General features: G+C 42.2%; 2 protein-coding genes across 4 annotated transcripts in view; both read left to right on the forward strand.

Annotated features, from left to right (window-relative positions):
* LOC116721371 (tumor necrosis factor receptor superfamily member 14-like) overlaps nucleotides 1-25,147 on the forward strand; it is a 1,133,408-nt gene that overhangs the window by 992,527 nt on the left and 115,734 nt on the right. The window lies entirely within an intron of this gene.
* Nucleotides 1-25,147, forward strand: part of flna (filamin A, alpha (actin binding protein 280)) — a 56,588-nt gene that overhangs the window by 2,750 nt on the left and 28,691 nt on the right. For 2 of the 3 annotated variants that reach the window (XM_032564266.1, XM_032564273.1), the window contains exons 2-5: nucleotides 8,124-8,583; nucleotides 21,779-22,030; nucleotides 23,219-23,316; nucleotides 24,379-24,526. In XM_032564266.1, the coding sequence (XP_032420157.1) occupies nucleotides 8,226-8,583; nucleotides 21,779-22,030; nucleotides 23,219-23,316; nucleotides 24,379-24,526 (856 nt within the window). In that variant the 5' untranslated portion in view covers nucleotides 8,124-8,225. Of the gene's footprint in view, nucleotides 1-8,123; nucleotides 8,584-21,778; nucleotides 22,031-23,218; nucleotides 23,317-24,378; nucleotides 24,527-25,147 lie in introns of those variants that run through there. The other variant, XM_032564257.1, reaches the window with a different exon arrangement.

The raw sequence follows: 25,147 nt of genomic DNA on the forward strand, positions 1-25,147 counted from the left end.
TACTAGAAATAGCTGGTTGCTTCCATACATACAGGCCACAATGGTGGAACAGGAACGTGTGATTGTCTTTGTGTAGAAGTAAGTGCGTTTGTGCTGGAAGGGTGTCTGTGACTAATTTTGTCTGCTGGATGTGCAAGGTTGTTAGAATGGTTAGAGGGTAGAAAGCTTGTGACGCTCAGCACCCAAGAGCAGCAAAGTGCAGGTAGTCATGGCTCCTGAGGTTGCCCTGGCAACCGTGGGATGGCCAGACATAAGGTGCTAACCAGCAGCACCCCAGTTCAAAGAGGCACTGGAAGAGAACCCCCAACCTAGCTCTGCTGCCATAGGCCCCGGTTCTGGCAGGCGACCAAAACTAAGATGGACCAAGGGAGGGAGGGTACCAGAGACCCCCAGGCCGACTCCAGACCTCCAGCCTCCACTCTGGCCTGGCGGGTTTGTTTTGCAAATCAGTGAACAAAACAGTGAATACAGAGAAACAAAATCTGCGGTAAAGCTGAAGGAAGAGGCGGCTGGCACAGGATGTGTGAGATGTAAACAGACGAAACTTGTCCTTATTTGACACGCCATTGTCTGGCTGCACGCAGTTGATGCCACCGCCGCCAAGTCTGCAGAAAGTAAAGGGAAAAACCAACTTAGCTCTAATCTGTGCCTCTGACTGGCTGTCTCCACACCGCCATGTGTCATGTGGTTAGCGGTGTTGTCGTGTCTTGTGCCTAACTTCCTGTTCTGACATCTGCAGCATTCAGTTTCTGACTGATAGGGTGTGGTAAGCTGTTCAGATGTTGGCATTGCAGACATCTGCTTTGAGATCAAGTTTGTTAATATTTAGCATTTTGTCTCACATCTGATTGATTATATTCAACTTTGTTTTCTGCACCTTCCCTCTTAAATTTGCACACCATCCCAAGTTGTCTTGTAATTTTGTTGATCAAGGAGATAATACTAATATAGAAGTTGTGTTCTGTCCAGTCTTTGACTAAAGGCCATGATGTGTAAGGCATGTGGTGAAATATTCACTGAGTTAGCTAATCTTTAGATATATCTCTTCAATTTCTTCTTTCAGTGTTTTTGTTTTATTACAGTGGGTCATTAATGTCTGTGTAGAATAGAAAGCTTTATTGTAGATTGATGATTCGCCGATACTTATCCACCGATCTTATCAAATTCAGCAAAGGTCTAAAAATCAGCCACTGTCCTCTTCTCTGCTGTGAGACAAGTTGGACCGTTAGACCGGTCCACCAGGACATGTCTGCACATTTTAAGTTAACAATAGTCACCCCACTGTTACCAACTGAGCAACTTTCTTGCTATATTTAGCAACATTTTAGACAAAACAATTTATATCAGCCAAAACTGGAATCGGCTGGTCAGGCTTTTTAAACATTGACCAGCAATCGACCAGAAAACTGCTATCTGTGCCGCCCTACTTCCTGATTACCTTATCTGTTATCTTCTCTTTCTGAGGCAGCTTTTGGGAAAGGGTGCACAAACCCTCCAGCAGAGCTGGCTGCCACACTGACGTTTACGTCTCAAAGTTGAAAAACTGGAGTTTAAATATCACAGATACAGGAGAGTAAACAGCAGGCAGACGTGTCTGAAGGGTCGTCAGACGGTTTTACCCACCCTGACTCTGCTGAGAGGTTGTTTGTTACAGAAAATAAAGAAAAGCTTTTTCTTCCCAATGTCACCAAGTGTTGCAACCATAAAACTGCATTGTACTTATCCAGCATATATACGGGTGATTGTAGAAGTTAATCCCTGATGTTTTCCCAGAGACATCAAGTTACAAACATTAGTTCTTCTTCTTCTAATTGCTTTAAAGTTTGGCAGCTGATGGCTCAATAATCAATAATTGATAATTACACACTTTAGACACCAGATCCAAAGTAAATGCACAATTGTTTAAAGGGGAATTCCAAACTATGTCGAATTGTCAATAAATCTTCACCATGATAAATGAAATGTACACATTGTAATGGGACATACTTTTAGTTTCTTTCCTTCTCTGTAATGTTAATCCTACTTTATATATATATACAGTACAGACCAAAAGTTTGGACACACCTTCTAAATTCAATGGGTTTTCTTTATTTTCATGACTATTTATAAGGCAAGAAATCCCACTTATTAACCTGACAGGGCACACCTATGAAGTGAAAACCATTTCAGGTGACTACCTCTAGAAGCTCATCAAGAAAATGCAGAGTGTATACAAAGCAGTAATCACAGCAAAAGGTTGCTACTTTGAAGAAACTAGAATATAAGGGGTATTTTCAGTTGTTTTACACTTTTTTGTTTAGTGCATATTTCCACATGTGTTATTCAAAGTTTTGATGCCTTCAGTGTGAATCTACAATGTCAATAGTCATGAAAATAAAGGAAACTCATTGAATTAAAAGGTGTGTCCAAACTTTTGGTCTGTACTGTATATAAGAGGACAGAAACAGATATGAACCATCCATCCATCCATTTTCTAACACCCTTGTCCCTAGTGGGGTCAGGAGGTGCTGGTGTCTATCTCCAGCTATCATTCCGGGCGAGAGGCGGGTTCACCCTGGACAGGTCGCCAGTCTGTCGCAGGGCAACACAGAGACAGACAGAGACACACAACCATGCACACACACACACTCACACCTAGGGAGAATTTAGAGAGACCAATTAACCTGACAGTCATGTTTTTGGACATTTCCAAAAGTTAGTTTTAATTGAGAAACCAGCCTCAACAGAAGGTATATTCTAATTTACTAAATACGAATGTGGTTAGTAGTGGAGCCAGGGGAGCAAGGTAGAATACACAGGACCATGTTTGGCCGCTAGATGGAGCCAGACAACGTTCCAGTTCTCCCTCTCCATCCAGGCCTGTGGCAGTGTTCTTAGTCATACCTCCTCACTCCGCCCGCTGCTCTCTCCTGTTTGTTCCCCAGATTCCTCTGAAACAATGGAACAGTTCACCAGCTTCCTCAGCTCTCACTAACTACCAGCCATGAATTTGATTTGCTCTCGGAAGTTCAGCAAGAGTAGAAACCAGAAACTGTCCAAACATCTTTGACTAATGCCTCAATTTATCCTTTCCTGTTTAATGAAAGGATAAATGTTTAATGAAGCTTAATTTGCGTTGCCTGTTGTTCGACCACTGCCGTCATAAACCGAGCATTTTAATAAAGCCTGTATATTATTTTGACAAGGTAATTTGTGACGAAAATTGCAAATTTACACACCAACAGGGAGCAGAGCTCGACTGCCTGAAACGGGCTAACGCCATTGTTCTATTGTTTTAAATGGAGTAGTGAATATGGAGGAATGCTGGTGCCACGCTGTGTGTTACAATAACAGGACTATTTTATTGGGGGGGGGGGGGGTTATTTGGGATGTGGGCTCCAGGGTTGCTATGGGGTTGAGGAGCATTCCTCAGATTCTCCTTCACCAAACAAACACACACACACACACACACCCACACACACACACACACATGAACCGAAACATTTTTCATGGCCCCAGGCCACACTGTGGCTCCTGGCACAGATCTCCTTATTTAGTCAAAAATGGCTGTGGTTCCATTTCTCCTTCCACCACAGTTAAAGAAAGGGAAATATCTAAAAGTGATTAGGATGTTGTTATGATAGATTCCTATTAATACAACATTCTAAGACAGATCAGTAATTAATCTGTACTACTGGATTTTTTTTTATTATTTGTTATTAGGTAATCACAATCCATCCTTACACTGTAGCAAATATTTGAACACTCCACCCCGACTCATGGTGAGGTGGATGACCATCAGAGTCTGAGCTGGCGCCTGTAGCTGGGCCTCATCCTTCAGCAAATATGCTTTGTGTAGATGTTTTGTATACAGATGTTTTATTTATGTGGGCATAAAGAAAACCTACGGGGTGTTTTCTAATTGGACGAGCAACAAAATCAATTTCAGTGCATCAAGGAAATGTTTTCTAGCACTTTCTTCCCTGGATGCTGATCTCTTGGCTCGGACCATTTAGCCCTTTATTTATTTGAATTTTTGCTCTCCCTGCTTCATGTTGCAGGCATCAAAGTAAGCTCCAGTTATGTTGACACAATCAGGCCTGCATGTCACCATAAAAACTTTCTGCTGGACGATAAATTGTCCCAGTAATTATTGCGATAAATGACAATATTGATGTTTTGAGACCATTTTCAACCACTGTGTTGGGAATGGCATAATAAAGCAAGCTGGCTTCCTTAAAGATGAATAAACTTTAACTTCTGTACAGAAAATTTAACACTGGACCTGCAAGATATGCTTTTAAACATCCAAAGTAAAACGCAACAACCAAAAACAATCAATAAAACGGAAATAAAAATGGTTTACACAACAACAAAGCGTCTTCAGTGAGAGGCTCATTCAGATAATCTGTAATACTGACTGCTGCAGGGGACTTGCTGGTAGCTACAGGCTATCAGCAAGTCTTTGTTTAGTCCCAGGAGGTCATAGGGCACGAGGCGGGGTTACATCCTCAACAGGTCGCAGCGGAGGGACACATGCATGCAGAATTTTAGCGTGTTTTGAGGAGAGCATGTAAACAACATGCAGAAAACTTCAAGCCGGGATCCCAACTCAACATCCTGCAACATGAAAACAAAAAGAGTGACATTTCAAATATTGCTAACGCCTGACAAAAAAAAAAAAAAAAAAAGAACTAATAAGACAGCTTTGAGCATAAAGGGAAGATAAACAATAATATTGTACTGCTGCTTTGTAAAACAGTCAGAAGTATCATTATGACATCACCTCATAATTTACTGGTGTGAGAGGAAATCAGGCGTCTAGACTGAGCAACTGGCTGATCGTCACTGCAACCTCTTTAACAACACACACTCGTTTTATAGCCAACATTTGGCTTGTGTTCAGCAAATGTAACTGATACTCCCCGTGGATATCTGCTATTTATTATGCCTTGGACCCTCGAGCGCTTATGAACTCATATCCTCACAGGGACCATGAGGAAAGGCCTGTTTTTGGTGTTTCTGCTACAACGTCTTGGTTTATGTGCTTTTTCCTTCTATCCCAGTAAGGCAGTATAAAGATCTCAGTGGAGCTTCCAGATAATCAGGGGGAAATCTGAGAACACCACAATCTGCCTTTTTTTTCACCACATCAAGAGATCGCTACAGTTCTTTCTTTTTGAAAAGACAAAATCATAAAGTCCCTTATCATGACTTGTCCACTTTTCAGCTTTACTCAAAGTGGGAAAACAATCTCAGCAGGCCGTTTGATTTTCAAGCAGCCTAATGTCTAGAATGGGGATCGGAGAGAGGAGCAGTATCGTTGGATGAGCAATGTATTACAGGATGTTGCCAAATCATCCGAAGGTTCAGACACAAGAGAGGACGAGCAGTCATGTTGTGCAACGCCCGGGATTAGAGATTAGGGTTAACCAAGAGGTATCTGAGGGTACTGCTGTATCAGAATATGGTGAGTTTTAATCAGAAGGCTGCTGGGATACTGTTCGATACAGTTAAAGGTCTGATCACACACAACATGACCACCATCACACTCCATCAAGCTGCCTACTGACTCAAAGAGGCATTCTCTGTGTCTGCTGGCCTTCATTCTGGCCAGTGACTGTCGGATGCTCTGGAAACTGTCTGGAACTTGGTCATGTTCTCGTTAAACTTACACTTAGAGCCTCTCATGCTCATTCTGGATGTGGAGGTAACTTCAAAATTAAATGACGAGATCGATGTTTTGTTCTGATATGGACCAAATTACACCCAAAGTGAGTCATCCTTCTGGGAAGACTCCTTCTGGCTGTTTGTTGGTGAGTGTATTTCCGGATAGCTCCGGATCTAACCAACTACTTCTGCATAAACAAATGACGTCACAGGGCTGATGAAAGAGATCTGTTAAATGTTGGATCTGCTTCTGTCTCAGTTTGTCAATTATCACAAAAAACCCTCACACTTAATTGTTAAAATACAGCCAATAAAGCCAGTGTTATACCTGATTACTTCTGGGAGGTCAAAATAATAATAAGATTTTTTTTTTTTTTTACCTTAATAACTAAAAAAGAACTTTAGATATTTTAGATTCATTTAAATTATTTTACATGTTCTCATTCTACAAAGTCAAAATCTTGAAATGAAAGTCGAAAAATCTGCACATTTAAAAAACATAAAAAAATAACAACCTAACAGCGTTAACGTTTTTCAATCCAGAATAATCTTTCTGAATATAAATTCAGATAAACATACAAGTTTAGAGCAACAGCAAATGAGCTAATTATTGAGGTGATAGTTTCCCAGCTGCATTTATTAGTGAGCAGAACAAAACAAGTTTCTGGACAAAGAAGATCTTCCCCTATAGCAGCAGATGACCCTTGCTAGTTAATCATGGCTAACAAGCGCTCTCATTGTTTCTTTCATAAAGGTTTCTAGTTTAGAACCAGAATCACAAAGAAATGTGCCTTTCTGGACTCTATCCTAACCTACAGCTAAGCTCATTGGATGCCTCGGGCTTAGAAAGCTTAGCTTGCTAGTCAGTTTGAAATTAGCATAGCATTGCCAAAGATGGACAAACATGTCATTGTTGCTTTGACATGTAATATTTCTCAAGCACAAGTGTTTTGATCCATATCCAACATGTTCCTATGAGCCCTGACAGCTTGCATGAATTACACTGCTAACTTTAAGCAGTGGATTGCTGCATGCATGGATTACTGCAGCAGTAATCCATATGTATAAGCCATGACAGTTTGCTTTGAAATAAATAATCAGCGAAAAGATCAATTTCCTCCGCCTCCTCCCAGTGCTACTGTTGCTGTCTAAAGAAATGCAGCACTCTGGACCAAAAACAACCAATCAGAGCCAGGAGGAGGCTCTTAGTGCTGTCAATCATCCTCGTGAATGCACTGCTCAATATGGTAATGGTTGAGAAACAACTTAACATTACAGGGAAACTATTATCTGCCGTCATCGGTGGCCATGCTAACTACCCTGAGCCACGCTAACTAGCCTGAGCATTCATGTCAGGCTAGACGTGGGGAACTAGCTGTAGCTTAGCAGAGAGAAAGGGGGAGGATGAGGGCAGCGCACATATGGCATGATTGACAGTGACCAGGATGTCATGCTTTAAGAAATTTTTGTCAGACACAAAAGGAGAAACATACAATTATTACTTGTTCCTTTTGAAATGTTTAATTATTCCGCAACTTCTTTCAGCACATCTTGATTTTGAAATAGTACTAGTTCTACTTGATTTTTTCCAGTAGCTTTTTTCCACTTTTTAAGCTTTTTTCACTTAAAAAACAAACAAACAAAATTTTCTTATGCTAAGTGTAAAAATCTGGCACTGGAACTCTTGCTTTTTAATCAATATTAAAAAGTTATTGACTTAAAAAAAGTTCCTATATCTGTCTGAAAGGTGATTTGTAAGTTAGTTTGTTTTATTTCAAGTGCACTGAGATATTTGCGTCAGAAACTAGATTTTGTGTTTTTCCAGTGTTTGTAAAAGAATTTGCCTTTCATGGGTAGGACACCAAAACTGGCTCCAGCCCAGGGGCCACACACTTGCAGCTCCGGCCCTGCGTAAAGCCATAGTTTTAGGATATTCAAACTATTAAACTTTGAGATTTTTCCCTTCAGTACTAATAACACAAAAGATTTATCCTCTCATGTATTTACTCTGATGTTGGTTATAGACAAATCTACACTGTTTTCTGTATAATTGAGCATTTTCCCATGATTTTTGATTTAATATATTGCCGTTTTTGTAAGGTTTTGCGCAACTTATTTAAGAAGCAAAGACGTGAACATAATGAGCCTCCGGGGTCTCCAGTCCAGCTCCCATCCTGGAAAGTTACTGTCCTGCAACATTTACATGCGTCCCTGTTCCAAGACGCCTGAATCAAACGAATGGCTCACCAGACCCCTGTCTTCCTGCTGAAGAGTTAATTCAACATTGGATTCAGCTGTGCTGAAGCAGGGACGCATGTAAACGTAACAGACCGGTAGTTTTCGAGGACTGGAGTAGAACAGACTCGCCCAAACTACTCTTGAGAGTTGTCTATCTTCATTCTATAAATCAGCCTCTAATGCTGATTTCTTTCTCTCTCTCTTTCTTTTTTTTTTGTTGCCTCTCTCTCGCACAGATCAGCCGCAAAGTAAACCAGAGAAAGTGAGAAGGAGGGAGCAGCCGAACAGACTCCACCCAGATCCAGCCAGCGAACCAAGGCGCAGAGGAGACCATAAAAATGAGCGGCTCCCATCCCCGCCTCCATCAGAGCGCCGCGCCCGCTCCCAACGACAAGGACGCAGAAATGCCCGCCACGGAGAAGGACCTGGCCGAGGATGCCCCGTGGAAGAAGATCCAGCAGAACACGTTCACCCGGTGGTGCAACGAGCACCTGAAATGCGTCAACAAGCGGATCGGCAACCTGCAGACGGACCTGAGCGACGGGCTGCGGCTCATCGGGCTCCTGGAGGTTCTGTCCCAGAAGAAAATGTTCCGCAAGTACAACCAGAGGCCCACCTTCCGCCAGATGCAGCTGGAGAACGTGTCGGTGGCGCTGGAGTTCCTGGACAGGGAGAACATCAAGCTGGTGTCTATAGGTGGGTGTGATCATGAATGAGGAGCCAGCTGCTCCGGCTGAATGGAGAAGGTGTGAACTTCACTGGCTGTGTGGAGAGGAATGCACGGTGCCGCGCTTGGCCGCAGCTGGAAACGGCAACACGTTCTGTCCTTTTAAAGGGTTAAAACATCCAGAGCTTTAACGCGACAGACAGAACGTTCCCTCAGAGTCCAGGAGTTGCTGTGCTTTGTTCAGATTGGAGGCTGCTTAGGGAGGAGGAGGAGGGGGTCGGTCTGAATGTTCAGAGTGGGGCCCTGAGTTTTTCTCTCCTCCTGCTGCCTGAGCTGAGCTGAACTGGGTCAGCTGTGCGGCTGGATGTTGCTCTGGCCTGGAAAGAGAGACAAACAGAGATACAACACAGGACTATTGTCTGCACTCATGTCTTGCTGTGGGTTGGGTCTATCCGCATTTATGACGCGCAGCTTGACTTGACGAGCTTTGTCTGCGTGCAGCTGCTTGCCTCCTCTCCTGGTTTGCTGTAGCTGTTGTTTTTACTCAGTGAATTGAAAGCTCCAGCAACACTTGAGGTGCTAAGAAGTGACTTTTATAAAGTCGTTTCTTGGCGCCTCAAGTCTTCCTGGAGTCTTCTCCCGTCCTCTTACTGTCTCCATGCACTTTGGTGAAGTTGTAAATGGAAATGTTCTGGATGACTCTCTGAATTAAGCTTCCTGCTCTGATGTGCATCATATCTAGGCCTGTCATAACAAAATTTGCTGGATGATGAATTGTCCCAGTGATTATCGCGATGAACGATAACATTGTTTTGAGACCACTTTCAAGTGATATATTGATAACGGTATCGTGATGCGAGTTTGCCCTCTCAAATGTCAATAACCCATAATTTTGCATTCTGGAACTGGCAGATGTTTTAAATATCCAAAATAAAATGCAGCCAAAAATGATAGATTAAAAACTACAGAACCGAAACCATAAATTAAATGGATTATGTCGTCTCAGGAAAAACCCATTACCTTTCACGAAATATTAACCATCAGAATGGAGATTATTGAGCTCAGAACCCTTGGCTGTCCTGGCGACACCAGTGTCCTCATGGGCCAATTGTAGGAGTGTGCAGATAAATCAGCCAGCCAATAAATCGGCCCTGGATACCATAAGTTTGGGAGATTGACAATTGGTTTATACTTGCATGTGAAACTGATTTTATCCTCTGATCAGCAAAGGTCTAAAAATCAGACACTGTCCTTTATTTCTCTGCCATAAGAGAGGTTTGACTGTTGGCCCCGCCCACCAGTTCATGTCTGCATGTTTGCAGTTAATGGTCATCCCACTGTTGTCATCTTGGTGAGTTTCTTGCCACATTTAGCAACAAAATAAATCTGTGTGGGCAGGTCAGGCTTTAAAAAAAAAAAAAAAAAAAAGACAATGGCAGACAGTCATTGAGGTAACGGACAGTTAAGGGGTTAATTTATCATGCTAATAATTGTTTATTGCAACAGGCTGAATCATATCTCACCTCAGCTGCGTTCCAGCCCTCTCAAACGGCCCGTAATGAACATGGTCTGTGCTATAACGGCATTTTTATGGCACAAATGAGCAGTTTTATTGCCGCCTGAGCGGAGAACCACCTGGAGCCCGGAGAGGCAGCCTGCAGACGCTCGGAGGAAGAGGTCTGTGTGAATCAGGAATGACTGAGTCCTGCTCATCCTCAGGGAATGTCTGGCCCATTTCAGGGTTTCCACATGCATGTTCAGAACCAGTGGGCGGAGCTACTGTGGGTCTTGCTTAATCTGTGGTTTGAGGCTAGTAATGTGGCATTGGTGGGGCTGGAAGAATATGTATGTGTTTTTTTGTTTTGTTTTGTTTTACATATATCACTTTGAATCTTGATGCCAGCTTGGAGTATTTGTTGAGCCAAGCCGTACCAGGCTCCAGTGATCCTCCCCTGCAGGACTGCGTGTTCCTGCTGCTGACTCACCCTCATGTCCAGCTGTCATCTAAAACTCCCTTTATCTGAAGATGAGGGCAGCCCGCTTTCTTCTTTCACTTCCTCCTTTCGCAGCAGAAAAAATGGCCACACCCAGGCTGCAATGCTCACCACAAAATTACTAAACTGCCATCTCAGCTACAAGATGCGTACAGTCTCGGCCTGTTGCTTTGCTCTGAGCCTCCTTGTGGATTCCCTTTAATGTTAGGTTTATCTCAGTTTCTATGAGTCCCTGCCCCTAAATGCAGAGTCTCAGATGTCCACACCTTTTCACTTCTCATTTGAGTACCAGTTGAACTGTTGCTAAAAACCAACGCGGATGGATATGCAACAATGACCAGCGTTAACACTGCCATTAAGGGTTACTCAAGAGCAACCAGTAATTTGCTCCACCCTGACGGCAACAGAAGCAACGCTAGGAACTGGACAGAAAACAGTTATTAGTCTGAAAAGGTCTGAAGGTCGCGTGTTGCGAATTGATCAGAATGCTCGCATCCTAACCTGACACGCGTGTCCAGGCGCACTTGGAGCATGTTGCCCCACCCTAACACGCTTACTGTACTAATGGACTAATGGGAAGAAACAAAACTCTTTTAAAAACTTCACCAAAACCAATCATCAACTCAAGACAAATGTTGATGGGAAAAGTTTTGTTAAATGTCTGAGACTACAATAAAAAGTCAGAATAATTGGCTTAAGCACTGGAAATGTGAGCCAGCAGCTTTATCATAGTTTTGAGGATAACGGATTGCCTCACAGAAGCTCTAAGCACCAAAACCATCTTTGTCTTCATTTCAAACTGTTTCAAACGGCATGGGTGACTTTCACACGACGGTGGCCGTTGCTATTTGGGGTGTTATTACATGTGAACCCCCCAATCACACATGTACACAACAGGTGCACAGATTGCAGTTTTCTGCCTGATCACCGATTTATAGAAAACCTGACCTGCCATCTCTGATTGTAGCCGCTAACGATGTGTTTTAGTCTGAAATGTTGCTAAATATAGCAAGAAAGTCACTGAGTTGATAACAGTGGACTGACTGTTAACCGTGTGCAGGTGTCGGCGTTCTCTCATGGCAGACTTTATGTGGACAGCGGCTGATTTTTATTTGTTAATTTTTTTTCAGACCTTTCCCGGTGTCGGTTTCATGCAAGTATTGGCCGACGTTCAATCTCTCAAAATTAAGGATTTTCATCACCCATCTGATTTATCGGTGCACCCCTAATGCACACTCATTAAAAACGCCTAATGTGCATTTGCTAAGATTCGATATTTGTAGACTCGAGATTAACTCATCAGTTAATCTTTGGTATAAAACATATTGTAACCAGTTAACCTGGAACCATTGTTGGAAGGATTCCATCATTCTAAGCGTGCTTAGATGCCTAGAATACGTTATCCGTAATGCTGTTTGTTAAAAACTAAGAAAAGGAGATCTGTGACGATTAACCCACATTTTGTTGACAATTATTTTATTCCAATCACACAGTAACCCACCACTCTTAATGTATCAACCATTTTTTAGGAACTAAATCAGGTGAACACGCGAAGAGCAGTTAGTCCAGCAAACAGGCCATTGTCAATATACAGAGCCTGAATGACATTTAAAATGCATCTCGCTAAATATTGCAAGAATTGACTGAGATATTGAGCAGATTGTCATAAATTGTGCTGCTCTAATATTTACCCCAGCTTCACGATGCTGCACTCCCGACGGCTTGAGTATAAGATGAGACGCTTAATGGCATGGTGTGATGCCTCCAAAAGAATGGTTCCTAGTTGTTTGTGTTGCTCTATGGTTTAAAGCATTAGACACTGCCGTGTTGCACTGGTTCTTGTCTGTAGGTTGCTATTGAAGGTGGGTCTGCTGATTCCAAAGTGAATTTTTCCAATAATATGTCGACAAACCTTTATAAAATCCTTTCCCGTTTCCACAATCCTTGGCTCAAATCCCAGTGATCACTGCAACCAAAGTTTCTTTCCAATATGGATGAACTTGTCTTTCTACAGTTTTCAAAGCCACAATAGACCAAGAGAAAACTTGTCCATTAAGGATGCAGTTTAAGCGCCTTGCAGCTTTTGGAGTGACATCGGCCGCTGCATAAGACATAGTCTGTTGGTAATCTAGTTTTTTTTGCTCGTTTCATTCAGTAGTACTTTAAATGTCCAACAGTGTGACGTTAGTTTTGCGTGCATGTTGGAGATGATTTTTGTACTGCACAGAATTCAACTTGTCTATCTTCACATCATCCTGGACTTTTCCCATTTAAACAAAGGGCCGTTTATGTAAAGATCTCATTCTAATCGGCAGCATCTTTTCCTCAGCAGCAGAGTCCTGATTTTAAAGCCCTTCAGGAGCGCTTCTCAACCTGTGCTCGCCTGCCTGCTGTTCGCAGAAACATCAGGATTGCAGCCAGAAAACTCTTCCATGAACGCTGCATGTGCAGAAAACAGACTGATGGGGTAACTTTGTTCCTGGCGGCTCTCCTGTCTTTCCTCGGGAGGAGAGATGTGCAGGTTGGGGCACATGCATGTGTGGCAACAAGCAGTTGTCTCCTCCTGGAAGGATATTGCTTCATAATGCAGTAAATGTTTTACGTATTACTAACGAAAGAATGAGGTAAATATAATTAACAGCAAGCATTGCTAGGATTCAGTGGTCTGTGAGCTCAGTGGAGCACAAACGGGCTTTGGTGCTCTGGTGGTTTGAACCAAAGCACATGTTTGCGCAAACAAACGCAGAGCTAGCTATAGAAACATGAACATGGGGGTGTTCAGGACTGACTGGGGGCTGGTGTGGGTCCTGCTCCCTTGACCTCCATGGTGCCTCACCCATTCCTTTGGATTTTCTACTTCCTAGATGTATTTAGTATGTCAATCCCATTGGCTTGGGGTTTTTGGGGGTTATTTTTCCTTAATGCTCAAAGCCCCTGGCCTCTGCTGTCATGGGCTTGTGCAGCTGCTAGCATGTCTGGGTTGATCGCCATGTGGTGGTGTGGTTGGGTACCTTCTCTGCTCTGGGGTCTGCTGCCCTTGTGCTTCACTGACAACATGCCTCCATGTCCAGCCTATAGCTACTTTTTGGGGGGTTTGCCTGTTGTCTGCTACAGCCTCTGAGATCCAAGGCTACCTTAAGACCAAGTACTGAAACGCTACTACCCTTAATGTTGCATCCTGGCAATTTGCATATCACCAAGAACTGAGTGGATTCCTTAAGTGTTAGCCAGTTATCGAAGTACTATGCATTCAGTCTTTCTGTGCCCGAAACACATCTAACGCTTGTTTTAATGCATCATAAAGATTTTAGGGAGTAAGCAGGTGGTTGGCACAGTAATGTCATTCAGAAAGTACTGTTCCCAGAACTCTCCTTGAGATTTTTTTTTAAAAAACCTGCTCACATATCCTAATCCTTGTTTTATGGCTGATGGGGGTTGAAGGCTGTAAAGGATAAAACGGATCACATCTGCTGTACTTCTGTCCGCCTTCCTGTTATCCCCTAAAAGTCTACTACTCCCCTATTTTCCTCCAGCCTGAATGAACGACAGACATGCTGCAGAATGTCTGTCTAAACGTCTTTGCACATCTCTGCTACTTCAGACTGCATTTTGACTTTGCTGATACAGAAAATAGCCAATTTTAAGCCTCCTTTAGTCCGTAATTCTGTTAACACTCGTCAGTGTGTCCTACTCACGACCACAGCCCATTTCTGTCCAGCTCTAAAATTAAATTTCCACGTGTTTATGTGTTCCCACTATGTCTTCAAAGTTATCAAGCATAGACTGCAAAATTATTTGCTAAATCTCAACAGTACCTTAAACCAAAGTACTGACCGATAATCATTTAATTTGCCAGTCCTGCATAAGGAAATATCACAGGTTTTGCTGAGGTATGACTGACTTAGAGCAAACGAGAAGGAACAAGTTAATGCTTCAAAAGCAGCATTGTGGACATTCATGTATTCAAAACAATATCTCAAGTGTTTTCCCAACAGTAAACCTGGAATACAACTTGCAGGAGGGACAAAAGAGGATAATCTCTAAATATTTTAAGCCCTACAGGCCTGAGCTGAAAAAAAAAAAAAGAAAACTTAAAACTAAAATATCCTAAGTGCTCCATTAAACACAACTTTTCTGTAGTTGAAATGAAGAATTTCAATAAAGAACTGCCTGAACGGGACAGACGTCCTGCTAAAGTTGGAATCGCCTTCATAAAGAAAAGTTGATGCTCAACCAAAAGTGAGATAAATGTTGGGTGAACATGCGTCTCCTTTTGCCAGTGTGTTGACGATGCAAGCATAAGCTCCATAAGCTAAAGAGGACCGGTCAAGAGAATGCTGCAGTGTCTGCATTCCCATGGAGTACAGTGGTATTCCAGCTATTGTGTTACATCATAGTTGGAAAGCTGCCCCCAAAGCCCAACGTCCAGTGTTCACCCTGAACAAGGAGACCCGGAGAAAGCATGTGAACAGCAGCGACAGAATTGAATATGTGGCGAGTTTCAGAAAGCTGTGCAGGCCTTTAGGAGTTTCTGTTCAGTGCTGGTTCTTACTCTGTTACAAGATCTTTTTTTTCCAGATCAGAATTTTTACTTTATTTTATTTTTTGTTTCCTTTGCCATGCTGAGAAGCATGTGGTTGCGTGGAAACCAAGGTCCTTCTGTCAGACTTGAAGATGGTTCTCAGATGTTTTCAGGATGAAAACAGTTGTTGAAAGCTGCATGCCATGTATCAAAACTCATTAATCATTTTTGCCTGAGTCCTCCTCTGGCCTCCTGTCCTGCCCTTCCGCCCCAACCCTTCATCTCCTCCTGTTTTCCTTTCATTTTCCGATGCCTGCCTTACTCTTTTCTCGGATGGATAGAAAATATCCCATTTTCAGTTGGGTAAATTGTCAGGCTGGAGTTAAAAATGTTCTATGCTCAAGCACTTCCCTTTTCTTTTTTTTTTCTTTCCTTGGGCCTTCCACCTCCCTTCCCCTCCTCCATGTCCTTCCCGCCCTCCTCCCTCCCTCCCGGTCTGAAACCAGAGCCTGAGGAATGGGAGGCCTGCCAAGATCCAGTTTGCTTTGCCCTTTTAAGGCAAAAAAACCAGGGGGAAGTTTTTTCTTTTTTCAAGCAGAGGCAGAAAAGAAAATGAAGGGAGGGAGGGAAAGAGGGGATGTGTGGAAGGAGCAGAAAGGAAGAGCAGGAAGTGTAGTAGCTTAATTGTGGCTCATTTTCTATAACTTGGAGGGACGGAAGGAGCAGAGAAACGATCCGGTTTTGGATGTTTGAGGGAGCTGTAATTGCATCACACAGCATTAAAGCTAATTTAACTCAGGCCATCATCTTAATGTCCATGAGGTCAATGAGCAATCGAAGACATTTCCTGAAGTATCGTTTTTTTTTTGTTTTTTTTTTGTCAGAATATTGAAGAGATTCACGCTTTCTGTGCATTTTGCTGCTATATTTGGCATCCATAAATTCTTTTTTTTTTCGTGCTGAAGTATTTGCTTCATGTCTTTATCGCGCAGTGAGAAGTGATAGATGAAATTTTTTTACACAGAAAAATTGTGGGAAACAGAGAATTCATAGATTGTTACACATTGCATTTTACTCAAGGTGAAAATTCCCTAAAACCTAAATTGGAAAGATGGAGTTGCTTGGTTAGAAAACGTGAATTCGGTTTTCCGCAATCACAAATAAGAAATTGCCATACTTAAATCTGTGATCATTTCCAGGGGCAGGAAACGCAGACTGTGTTTTCGTCTTTAGTTTTCATTTCAAGGTTGATGGAAACGGCAAAATTTGAAAACTTAATCAAAACTCAAGTTTTTATACTCGCTTGAAGTACTTTCCGGCTTTTCCAAAAAGTTATTGCGCCTTAGGGTAAATGGAAACACATTTGCCAAATAAGTTCTGACATAGTGTGCGCTCCCTTCTATTGGTGGGTCTGGGTCGCACCAAAGACTCAAAACCCCCAGCTCGGAGGGGAGGACCCCCATTTTCTGAGAAGTGTGGTTCATTCTAGTTTGAAACATCTACTTCCTGTTTATTACAGCCATGTGACGCGTCAGAATCTGATGAAATTATGCGTTGCATAGTCTGGTTGATTTACCCCAAACCAGTAGACGACTAATTTTCTTTGATGGCTTTAAAATTCGCTCAAAATTTTCATGACAATTGGATAAAAACAGAGCTACTGTACTTCATGATTTGTAGTGATAAAAGATGTACACTGATTGTTGCCATGTGGTTATTTTTCTTCAAAGTCCTGATGCTTGTAAAGGTAATTAATTTTTCTATCCATCACCACACCTGCTGATTCAAGATGCGGTTATGTGGAGAGAAACCCACAGATCCCTCACCACAGTTTCTTTGACTAAACTCATCACCGCCAAATCTGAGACTGTTGTCTAGAGCCAGAAAAGCGCAGAGCGGTCAAGGAGAATTAGTGTGGCGTACGTAGTGACGCAAGTTCTCTACTGGTCTATCATGGTGAAGAGCGAGCTGAGCCAAAAGGAAAACGCCATCAGTTTACTAGTCATTACATTACTACACTCATCTATGGTCATGAACTTTAGGTAGTGACTGAAAGTACATGATTACACAACAAGCGGCCAAAAATTAGTTTTCTGAATTGGGTGTCTGGGTTCTCCTTTAGAGATGGAAAGGTTGATCCTCTGCGAGAGGCTCAGAGTAGATTTTTGGCCTCCTTCCAGTCAGACCTGAACCACCTCATGACCCTTAATTCGTAGGGTTGGTGGTTCTTCTGGGTTTTTTCCCCCAGTTACTGAGCTCTTTACCCTGTTTCTAGAAGCAGCCCAGTCACCACAAAAGCTGTTAATTTCAGTTGCTTATATCAGGAGTTTTGTTGTATTTTTCTCTAGAAGGTTGGTATGTGAATGGACCAGTAAATTGAGAGTTCAGATCAATCTCCACCACAACAGACCATAACTGTGATGCACCAGTGGCAATAAAGCCAGAATCCATCTACACATTTCTTGCTCTGTCCTACAATCCTTTTTGAACAAGTCATCAAAATGGAACTCCTTCAATTTACCCAGATGGATATCCTCGACCCAGAGGAAGAACGTCATAATTATCCGGTTGTAACTTTGGTGTCCGACTTGACCTCAGATCCTCTGGGTTTCAGCACACCTGTAATCTTGGCCAGCGAGTTTAGTACCTCCTTATCCGCGCAGCATCAACTGTGTGGAGGAAAACATTGACATGCTGATTTGAGTTGGGATATGGAATGAATGTGATGCATTCAAGTGGCTTCATCTAAAAGTGTATGTTCACATTTTTTTAAATTGAATAAACGTCTTAAAGCAAGAGCTTATCTCCTCGCTGGTCATACTTCTCGGTCGAGGTGCCAGGATAAAGACAAGCTGCGAGTTGGGGACTGGGATGATGTCTCTGGTGTGTCATGGGTTGGTTGGTGGGAGGTCCTTGCTGCTTTGAGACTGTGCCGAATGGATGAGTCATGGGAATTTTGGGGACAAGAGGAAGATCAGACCTTTAAAAAGATTGGAGGGAAGACTTGTGAGTCAGCAAAAGGGAGGCGGGGGGGTTTGTGGCAGGCTTTGTCCGTATATGGGCTCCAGTAGGCTTGTGGTCTGCTGGGAATACTGCCAGATTCCTTGGATGTTTAGTAGCTATTGAGAGGAGGAGAATACACACACATGTACTGACGTTATCAGAATGTGTTTGCAGAGGTTTGTCGTAACACTTTTGACAACAACTTTCTCATCGGACTAAAATACCTTTTTAAAAGTCATTCAGAGTTCTTTGGAAACACCACAAGTGGGAGTTTGTCGCTGGCTTTTAGTGTCTTAACTGAAAATTCAACACGGTGCAACATCTGACTTCCTCAGCTCTTGTTTTGGTAACATTAGGGGTCCTGTTGGAGCTGGTGTACCTGACAGCTATGTGACACACCCTTGCTGCAGCTGATCTGCATTCCTCCAGCAAGCAACGACCTGTGTTGCACACCCAGCTCAAACCCACCCATTGGTCCAAAAGATACTTTAAAACTGGTAATTTTATCTCTGTCCTTAGGCAGCCTTTTCTGACTCTCCTTTATTGCCTCCATTTTCTTGTCTCTCCTTTTGCTTCCATTTGTGGTTGGACAAAGTTCTCCATTTGTACCCACGGGCAGAGAGGTTCTGATGTTCTCATGATGACTGACCTCGTAAGCATCACTGGGTCCTGAGCTCATGCAGCGTTTATTTGTCCACTGGGAGCCAATGCAATGTCACGTTTGACAGCACTAGAAAACAACTTGTTATAAGCTGCGTTTCCATTGACAATGTCATTTTGCAATTTGACATTTCGAAAAAGAAATTTGCTAAATGGGAGCATAGCAGGTTTGAAAAAAATGTTTTTCTTAAATAAAGTTTTGTTGCTTTTTTGTTGGCAAAACTGCAGTGGAAACGCTTTGCATTGCACAAGTCACATGATCAATAGCGGGATGTTGCCGTTGGTGCAAACCACGAAGAGGACGACGACAGGAAGTGGCAGGAGTATCACGGCGTGGCGCGTTTTTTACCGTTTTATCGCATGAACAAACTTATTCAGGTGTGATTTCTATTTGCCTTATTTAGTAGAAATGACATAATTGCAAACTTGTGTTTCTATTTGACACTGGCAGAATATTGAGAAAGCTTTGCAGACATTTGAAGTGGAAAGGCAGCTAGTGGGACATTTCCCTGTCAAACTGGGTCAAACTGTAATAATAAAAATATTTAAGTAGATCTGTGCCTTGCACTTGCATTGTGTTTTTACAGCTTGTCTGGCTCGCCTCGTTGCTCTGCATCCAGTCCGACCTCAACCCCAAACTCTTGTTGTGGCGCCAGGCCCAAGTTTTCCGGCCTGTAATACACAGTAACCTCCGCAACTGAAGCAGTTTCCTCAATGAAACCACTAAAAATCAGTCTGGATTCAATAGACGCCCTGTTGAATCAAAAATCCGATCTGGGCCACTGAGGCTACATTTTATCATAGCAGTCAGCACAGTGCTTTGCATCCTTACAAAACACCAACACTGTTACCCAATTTCCCCCCCTCCTAGACAATGTTCTGATCGGTGAGAGGACACGCTGACACATTGCCCCACCCTTCCCTTCAGGCTGGACCTCTGCAATCATCCCTTCAATAAACCACCTTATGCAACAAGAGTGCTGGATTTGCTGGGGGTAGGGGTTGTTGTGCGAGTCGTGCCCAGACTAGCTTCCACCTTGCATCACTTTTTCCTCTACAGCTGGTGGTTATAAGCCGAGAGGAAGACCTCAGATAAATAGCCACATGCTGGGGTGTATGCGCCGCTTTATTATGATGCGTGTTGATGTGGCTATCAATGAGTTCAAATATATACTGAAAAATTAGAGTTTTGTTGTTGGTTTTTTTTGTAATTCTCCAACAGTCACGGTTTATCACGTTGCCTCTTTGCAGTTGGCCAATCACAATGCACAGATGAGATCTGGGACAAAGCGGTTTGTGTTTTGTTTTGTCATGCTTGGTCAGGATGAAGGATTGCTGGAAAGTCAACTACCCAAAGCAATCTGCTGGGCTTGCCTTACTAGCTTTTTACTAGTTGGCTTTATGAACTGAATTTGATGGTTTTGTGTTGTGATGAAATTATGATGGAATCTGTTTCATTTAACTGTTGGACTGATTTTTATCTGGATGTGAGTTGGACCCGTTGGTTGTGGAACGCGTTTCACTTATTTCTCTGTAAAACAGAATCTCCATGACAAACTACATAATTTCAATAGAAAATTAAATTTTTAAGAATATCCACTGTTGTAAATTTAAGTTGTATAGAAAAGTGAAATAAGTGGGAAATGATAAAGTGGGGTTTGATTATAAGTGAAACGGTTTTCCCTTATTTGACTAAAATGTCTCCAACCATTACAATGTTCTGGAAACATGATTTTGTTTTTACAAAAGTCAACCCATTTGATAGAAGATTTGAAATCTTTTCATTAATAAAACAAAGAGCTGAGCCCTGGGCTGATATGGGGAGTACCACGTAGGAGTGGTATTTAAGTTTCTTATGAAATGTTCAACAGTTCCGAAAACCAATAACAGACATTACATTTTGTCATTAAAATCATCAATGCACAAATATGTTCCATTTATTATGGTTCAAAAGCAACTCTTAAACAGGAGGGTTTTGGACTCGATGTGCAGTTTTCTGGAAGTTTGTTCCAGATTTGTGGTGCATAGAGGCTGAATGCTGCTTCTCCATGTTTGGTTCTGGTTCTGGGGATGCAGAGCAGAACCAGAATCAGAACAGCTTTGGTGCCAAGTACTTGCTCCACCTTCCTGGTGGAAGTGAGAACACAAGCAGCAGCAGCTGTATGAATAAAGGTTGAATAATAAAAAAGAAATTATCATTTGAACATATCAATGTTTTGGGGGGGGGGTTTTGTGGTTTTTTGTCAATCTGGTGACTATAAGCATGTCATGCTGGGACTTTTCCAGTATGACTACCTTAAAATGCCACCATGTCATCCATCTACACAATACTAACCATCAAACCATTTATTTAAAGCAAAAGGCTATTCATATGAATGCTTAAATATTTCTATTACAGTCTGTAAAAAAAAATTAACTAATGCAAAAATGTAACTACATACTAAATTGAAATGTATGTTTGGATTAGCCTTAAAATTATAGGCTTGTTTTTCAGCTCAACAGACCAACACAAGTATAACAAGCTGATGTAAGATTAAAAGTTGTAGTTAAATTTGTTTGTAAAAGATGAAGTACAATCTTAGTAAAATAGAAACTCCGATTGGAAAATCTTGGTATACATTGATACTGTTAACCAGTTGTCCCTTAGTGGTTTCTTTCAGCTGGCGATGTTTGGTATATTTACTCTAAACTGACCCTCAGACGAGAATAGTTTAACCCTTTTGTCTGTAATTTCAGTGCCTCTATGTGGTCAGATTAAAATCTGCACAAAAGCGGCACAGAAAATGTAAACTCTCCCATCTCTTCCAGGGCTAAACATGCCAGCTGGTGTGTTGCTATACAACTGACTACTCCCTAATAATGTTGCCATACATTAGCTGATAAGAGAGGGAAATATGATTTTCAAATATCATCTTTTCTTTGCATACTTTTATTTATATAAGTATAAATAAAGTTTGTCAATCTTTGCATATTTATATACATGTTTCTATGCGTTTCATTTTTTATAGCAGTTTGTCCTTAAACTCTTGTCCTCTTGGCCTTCAGACTCTAAAGCCATTGTGGATGGGAACCTGAAGCTGATCCTGGGTCTGATCTGGACCCTCATCCTGCACTACTCCATCTCCATGCCGATGTGGGATGAGGAGGAAGAGGCAGATGACGGCAAGCAGAAGACTCCCAAGCAGAGGCTGCTGGGATGGATCCAGAACAAACTTCCCGAGCTTCCCATCACCAACTTCAACAGGGACTGGCAGACTGGCCGGGCCCTGGGAGCCCTGGTGGACAGCTGCGCCCCAGGTGAGAGGAAGTTGGGATGTTTGTCTCTTATTAAAGTGGTGTGCAGACATGTTCTGTTTGTACCACAGCATGTGGTTTTGATGTGGGACTGTTGTGTGCTTCAGGGGGGCTTTTATCCAATTCTTCAATTGAAAGGTGATGCAAAAAAAAAAAAAAAAGTGAGCAGAAAGGAGGGAACATGTCAGACATGGGCAGGATTTTTCACATCATCAGCTTTAAATCGCCTGCAGATTGCTAACAGACTGAAATCAAAAGAGTTTAAAAAAAATAAACTTGTCAAATGATCTTAAAAGCTGCTTAGCGTGTGTGAAACTATCCAGCTGATAAGTTTGCTTCAGTAAAGCCTGGTCATATCTGATCATTCTGGTTGGTTTAAAGATCAGCTTGATCAGGAACTAGAAACATTAACTGTATGCAACTGTACACATGACTAAAACTGCAGATTTACTTCATAAAGGAACTGTAATTGATACTCATCTAAATCTGAAGGGTTCAAACTTGAAGTAGTCACGCTTATTTAGATAGAAAATCAAAGTCAGCAGAAATCATTGGTTTTAGAAAAAGTCCCATAACATTCAGGTGCTGTACTGATAAATCTGCTTCAATTTCCTTAATTTTGGATTATCTGTGATTGGCTGATACATTGATAAGAAACCGATCTTATTGGTCTGAAAATGATCCACCGTCCTCTTTTGCTCTGCTGTGAGAGAGGACTGACTGACGGACCCACCAGGTTATGTATACAGTTAACAAAAGTCGCCCCACTGTTTCTGACATTTTTCTCTATTTAGTGACTTCTTAGACAAAAACATAGAAATTGGTTTTGGCCCATCGTGATCGGCCAGAAAACTCTAATTGGTGCACCACTAATGAAGGTCTCTGGAGGAAATATAACCTGAAGGTTTTTCTTATCGCTTTAAACCCTGAAGTTGACACACTGATTTTATTCAGAATGCTTCATCACTTGCTTTATCTGCAGTTGACAAAAGTCACCCCATCTGAAGCATGCCAGCAGTTTTTTCTTTGTGTCAAATTATGGTGTATAGCTAGTGTAGGGGGGTGGGCAGTAAAGCACCATCAGTATCCTTGAAAATTGCTTTTTACTATTTAACGTAATAGTTTTAGTCCGTTTCTATGATAAAGTTGTGGTGCTGTTTGAAACCCAGCTGAGCTGTTTCTCTCCTCCAGGTCTGTGTCCTGACTGGGATCAGTGGGATCAGACCAAACCAGTGGATAACGCCCGTGAGGCCATGCAGCAAGCTGATGATTGGCTGGGCATCCCTCAGGTAGGAGACGAGTCAGAAAATACATCTGCACACACGAGCACCTAACTATCTAAATAACAAAACTTCCTTGCGACTGTCAATTAAGGGATTTTTTTTTTTGTGCTTGTTGGGATTTAAATTTTGAATTAAGACAGGAATTTCCAACTCATAGTGACTGCTATTGATGTCAGGAGGTTCAAAATAAAAACCATGCGCTTATTTTTATTTCCTCGTAATTTCCTGTGAAGGTGGACCAGGATGGGTTTTTTTTAAATCCATGTCTAACAATAGTACAAATGATGCTCTAACACTTTTAGATGCTGACCTGTTTAACATTTTGTAGAACAGTGGATTGGAATACATTTTTGTGTTGGTCTTTGCTGAAATAAATGTTTCCTAATAGATCATCTGATTTTTACAAATGGAGGTGCAAAATCTTCATAGATCAGTTTTTTAGGACATAGGATGCTCACATTTAGTTAATCCTCATCTTTAGGAATTTTGTTGAAAAATCCGCCTCCGTCCACATTATCTCATTAATAATGCCGACGATCACAAGAGTAAACCATCAGTGCCTAGTAGGTTGTAAGGATCTCTTGACACCAACATTTATTCTTTGGCTGTATTCAGCATTTGAGTCATTTCCAGACGTTAATGGCGTTGGCTGGATTCGTGCCAAACAGAAGAGTGTTGGCACGGTGTAGCATGCTGACAGTTGGCTCTGTGGTCACCGCTGTTTCCGTCTTCTTCTCTGTTTCTTCTAAGAAGTGAGCGTAATGTCTTTCCCCTCGCCATGTCTGTGGGTTGTAAAACCAGAAAGCGAGAGTCTGTATGAGTGGCTGCTGCAGGTTTGCATGCGAATCTGGATCAGGTACATTCTGAGCTGAGGTGGAGGACTGGCACAGTGCTTTCATCACCAAATCAGTACCTAGTTTACTTCTGTGGGTAGTGGGCTCCATGGCAACTAATAAAGAAAGCCGTTGCTGGTTGCACGTGTGGTATGCCCTTGATTGGGTAAAGGCAAACGAGCATCATAGACCTTAAATATAAAAACATGTGTTCTGTTTTGTCTATTTTTATCAGGTTATCACCCCAGAAGAGATCGTAGACCCCAACGTGGACGAGCATTCAGTCATGACCTACCTGTCCCAGTTCCCCAAAGCCAAGCTGAAGCCTGGGGCTCCTCTCCGGCCCAAACTCAACCCCAAGAAGGCCCGCGCCTACGGCCCAGGTAGGCACACAGCTCTGATTGAGGACTCCATGTTACCTGCTGTGACAAACTGTCCATCCTGCTAGCTTTTTGGAAATACTGAACAGTATTTAACCAGGGCTTGAGATGGTAAATGCATTTCAAAAAACAAGACCTGCTGCACAGTTGTTGGTTTTACAAAAACATTAAATACAGAAGCAGCATGGGGATAAACCAACTTCACTCTTGCTGTTTCTATAGAAACTAGAGGTTGTAGTTGGAGGTGCTGAAGACGAGTTAAACATAGATTTTGGTACTTTAGTGTTTTGGCTGTACTGTGCATAAGGTCAAGAGAGAAAAGCATCAGCAGAACCCTGAGAGAATCCACTGGAGCTGCCCGTCCATCTGGGAGGGTCATGGAGCTGAGTCTGCGCAATCTAAAGTCCTTCATGACACAGAGAAACCCTCTAAGATCTCGCCATTCAACAAAAACCCAAGAGCTCCACCTTAGGCTCTTCATGCCTTGGTTAACATGAGGATGTGTGACAAGACTGTTAGAAAAGGCTATGATTCTTGTGGCAGGCTGCAGGAAAAAAGTAGTTTCTTCGCCATTCAAATGAACCACAGATCTTCAGGCACAATGTCCTAAGACCAAACTAGGCA

Source organism: Xiphophorus hellerii, chromosome 1, assembly GCF_003331165.1.
Source record: "Xiphophorus hellerii strain 12219 chromosome 1, Xiphophorus_hellerii-4.1, whole genome shotgun sequence".
In the NCBI taxonomy this organism is placed as follows: Eukaryota; Metazoa; Chordata; class Actinopteri; order Cyprinodontiformes; family Poeciliidae; genus Xiphophorus; species Xiphophorus hellerii.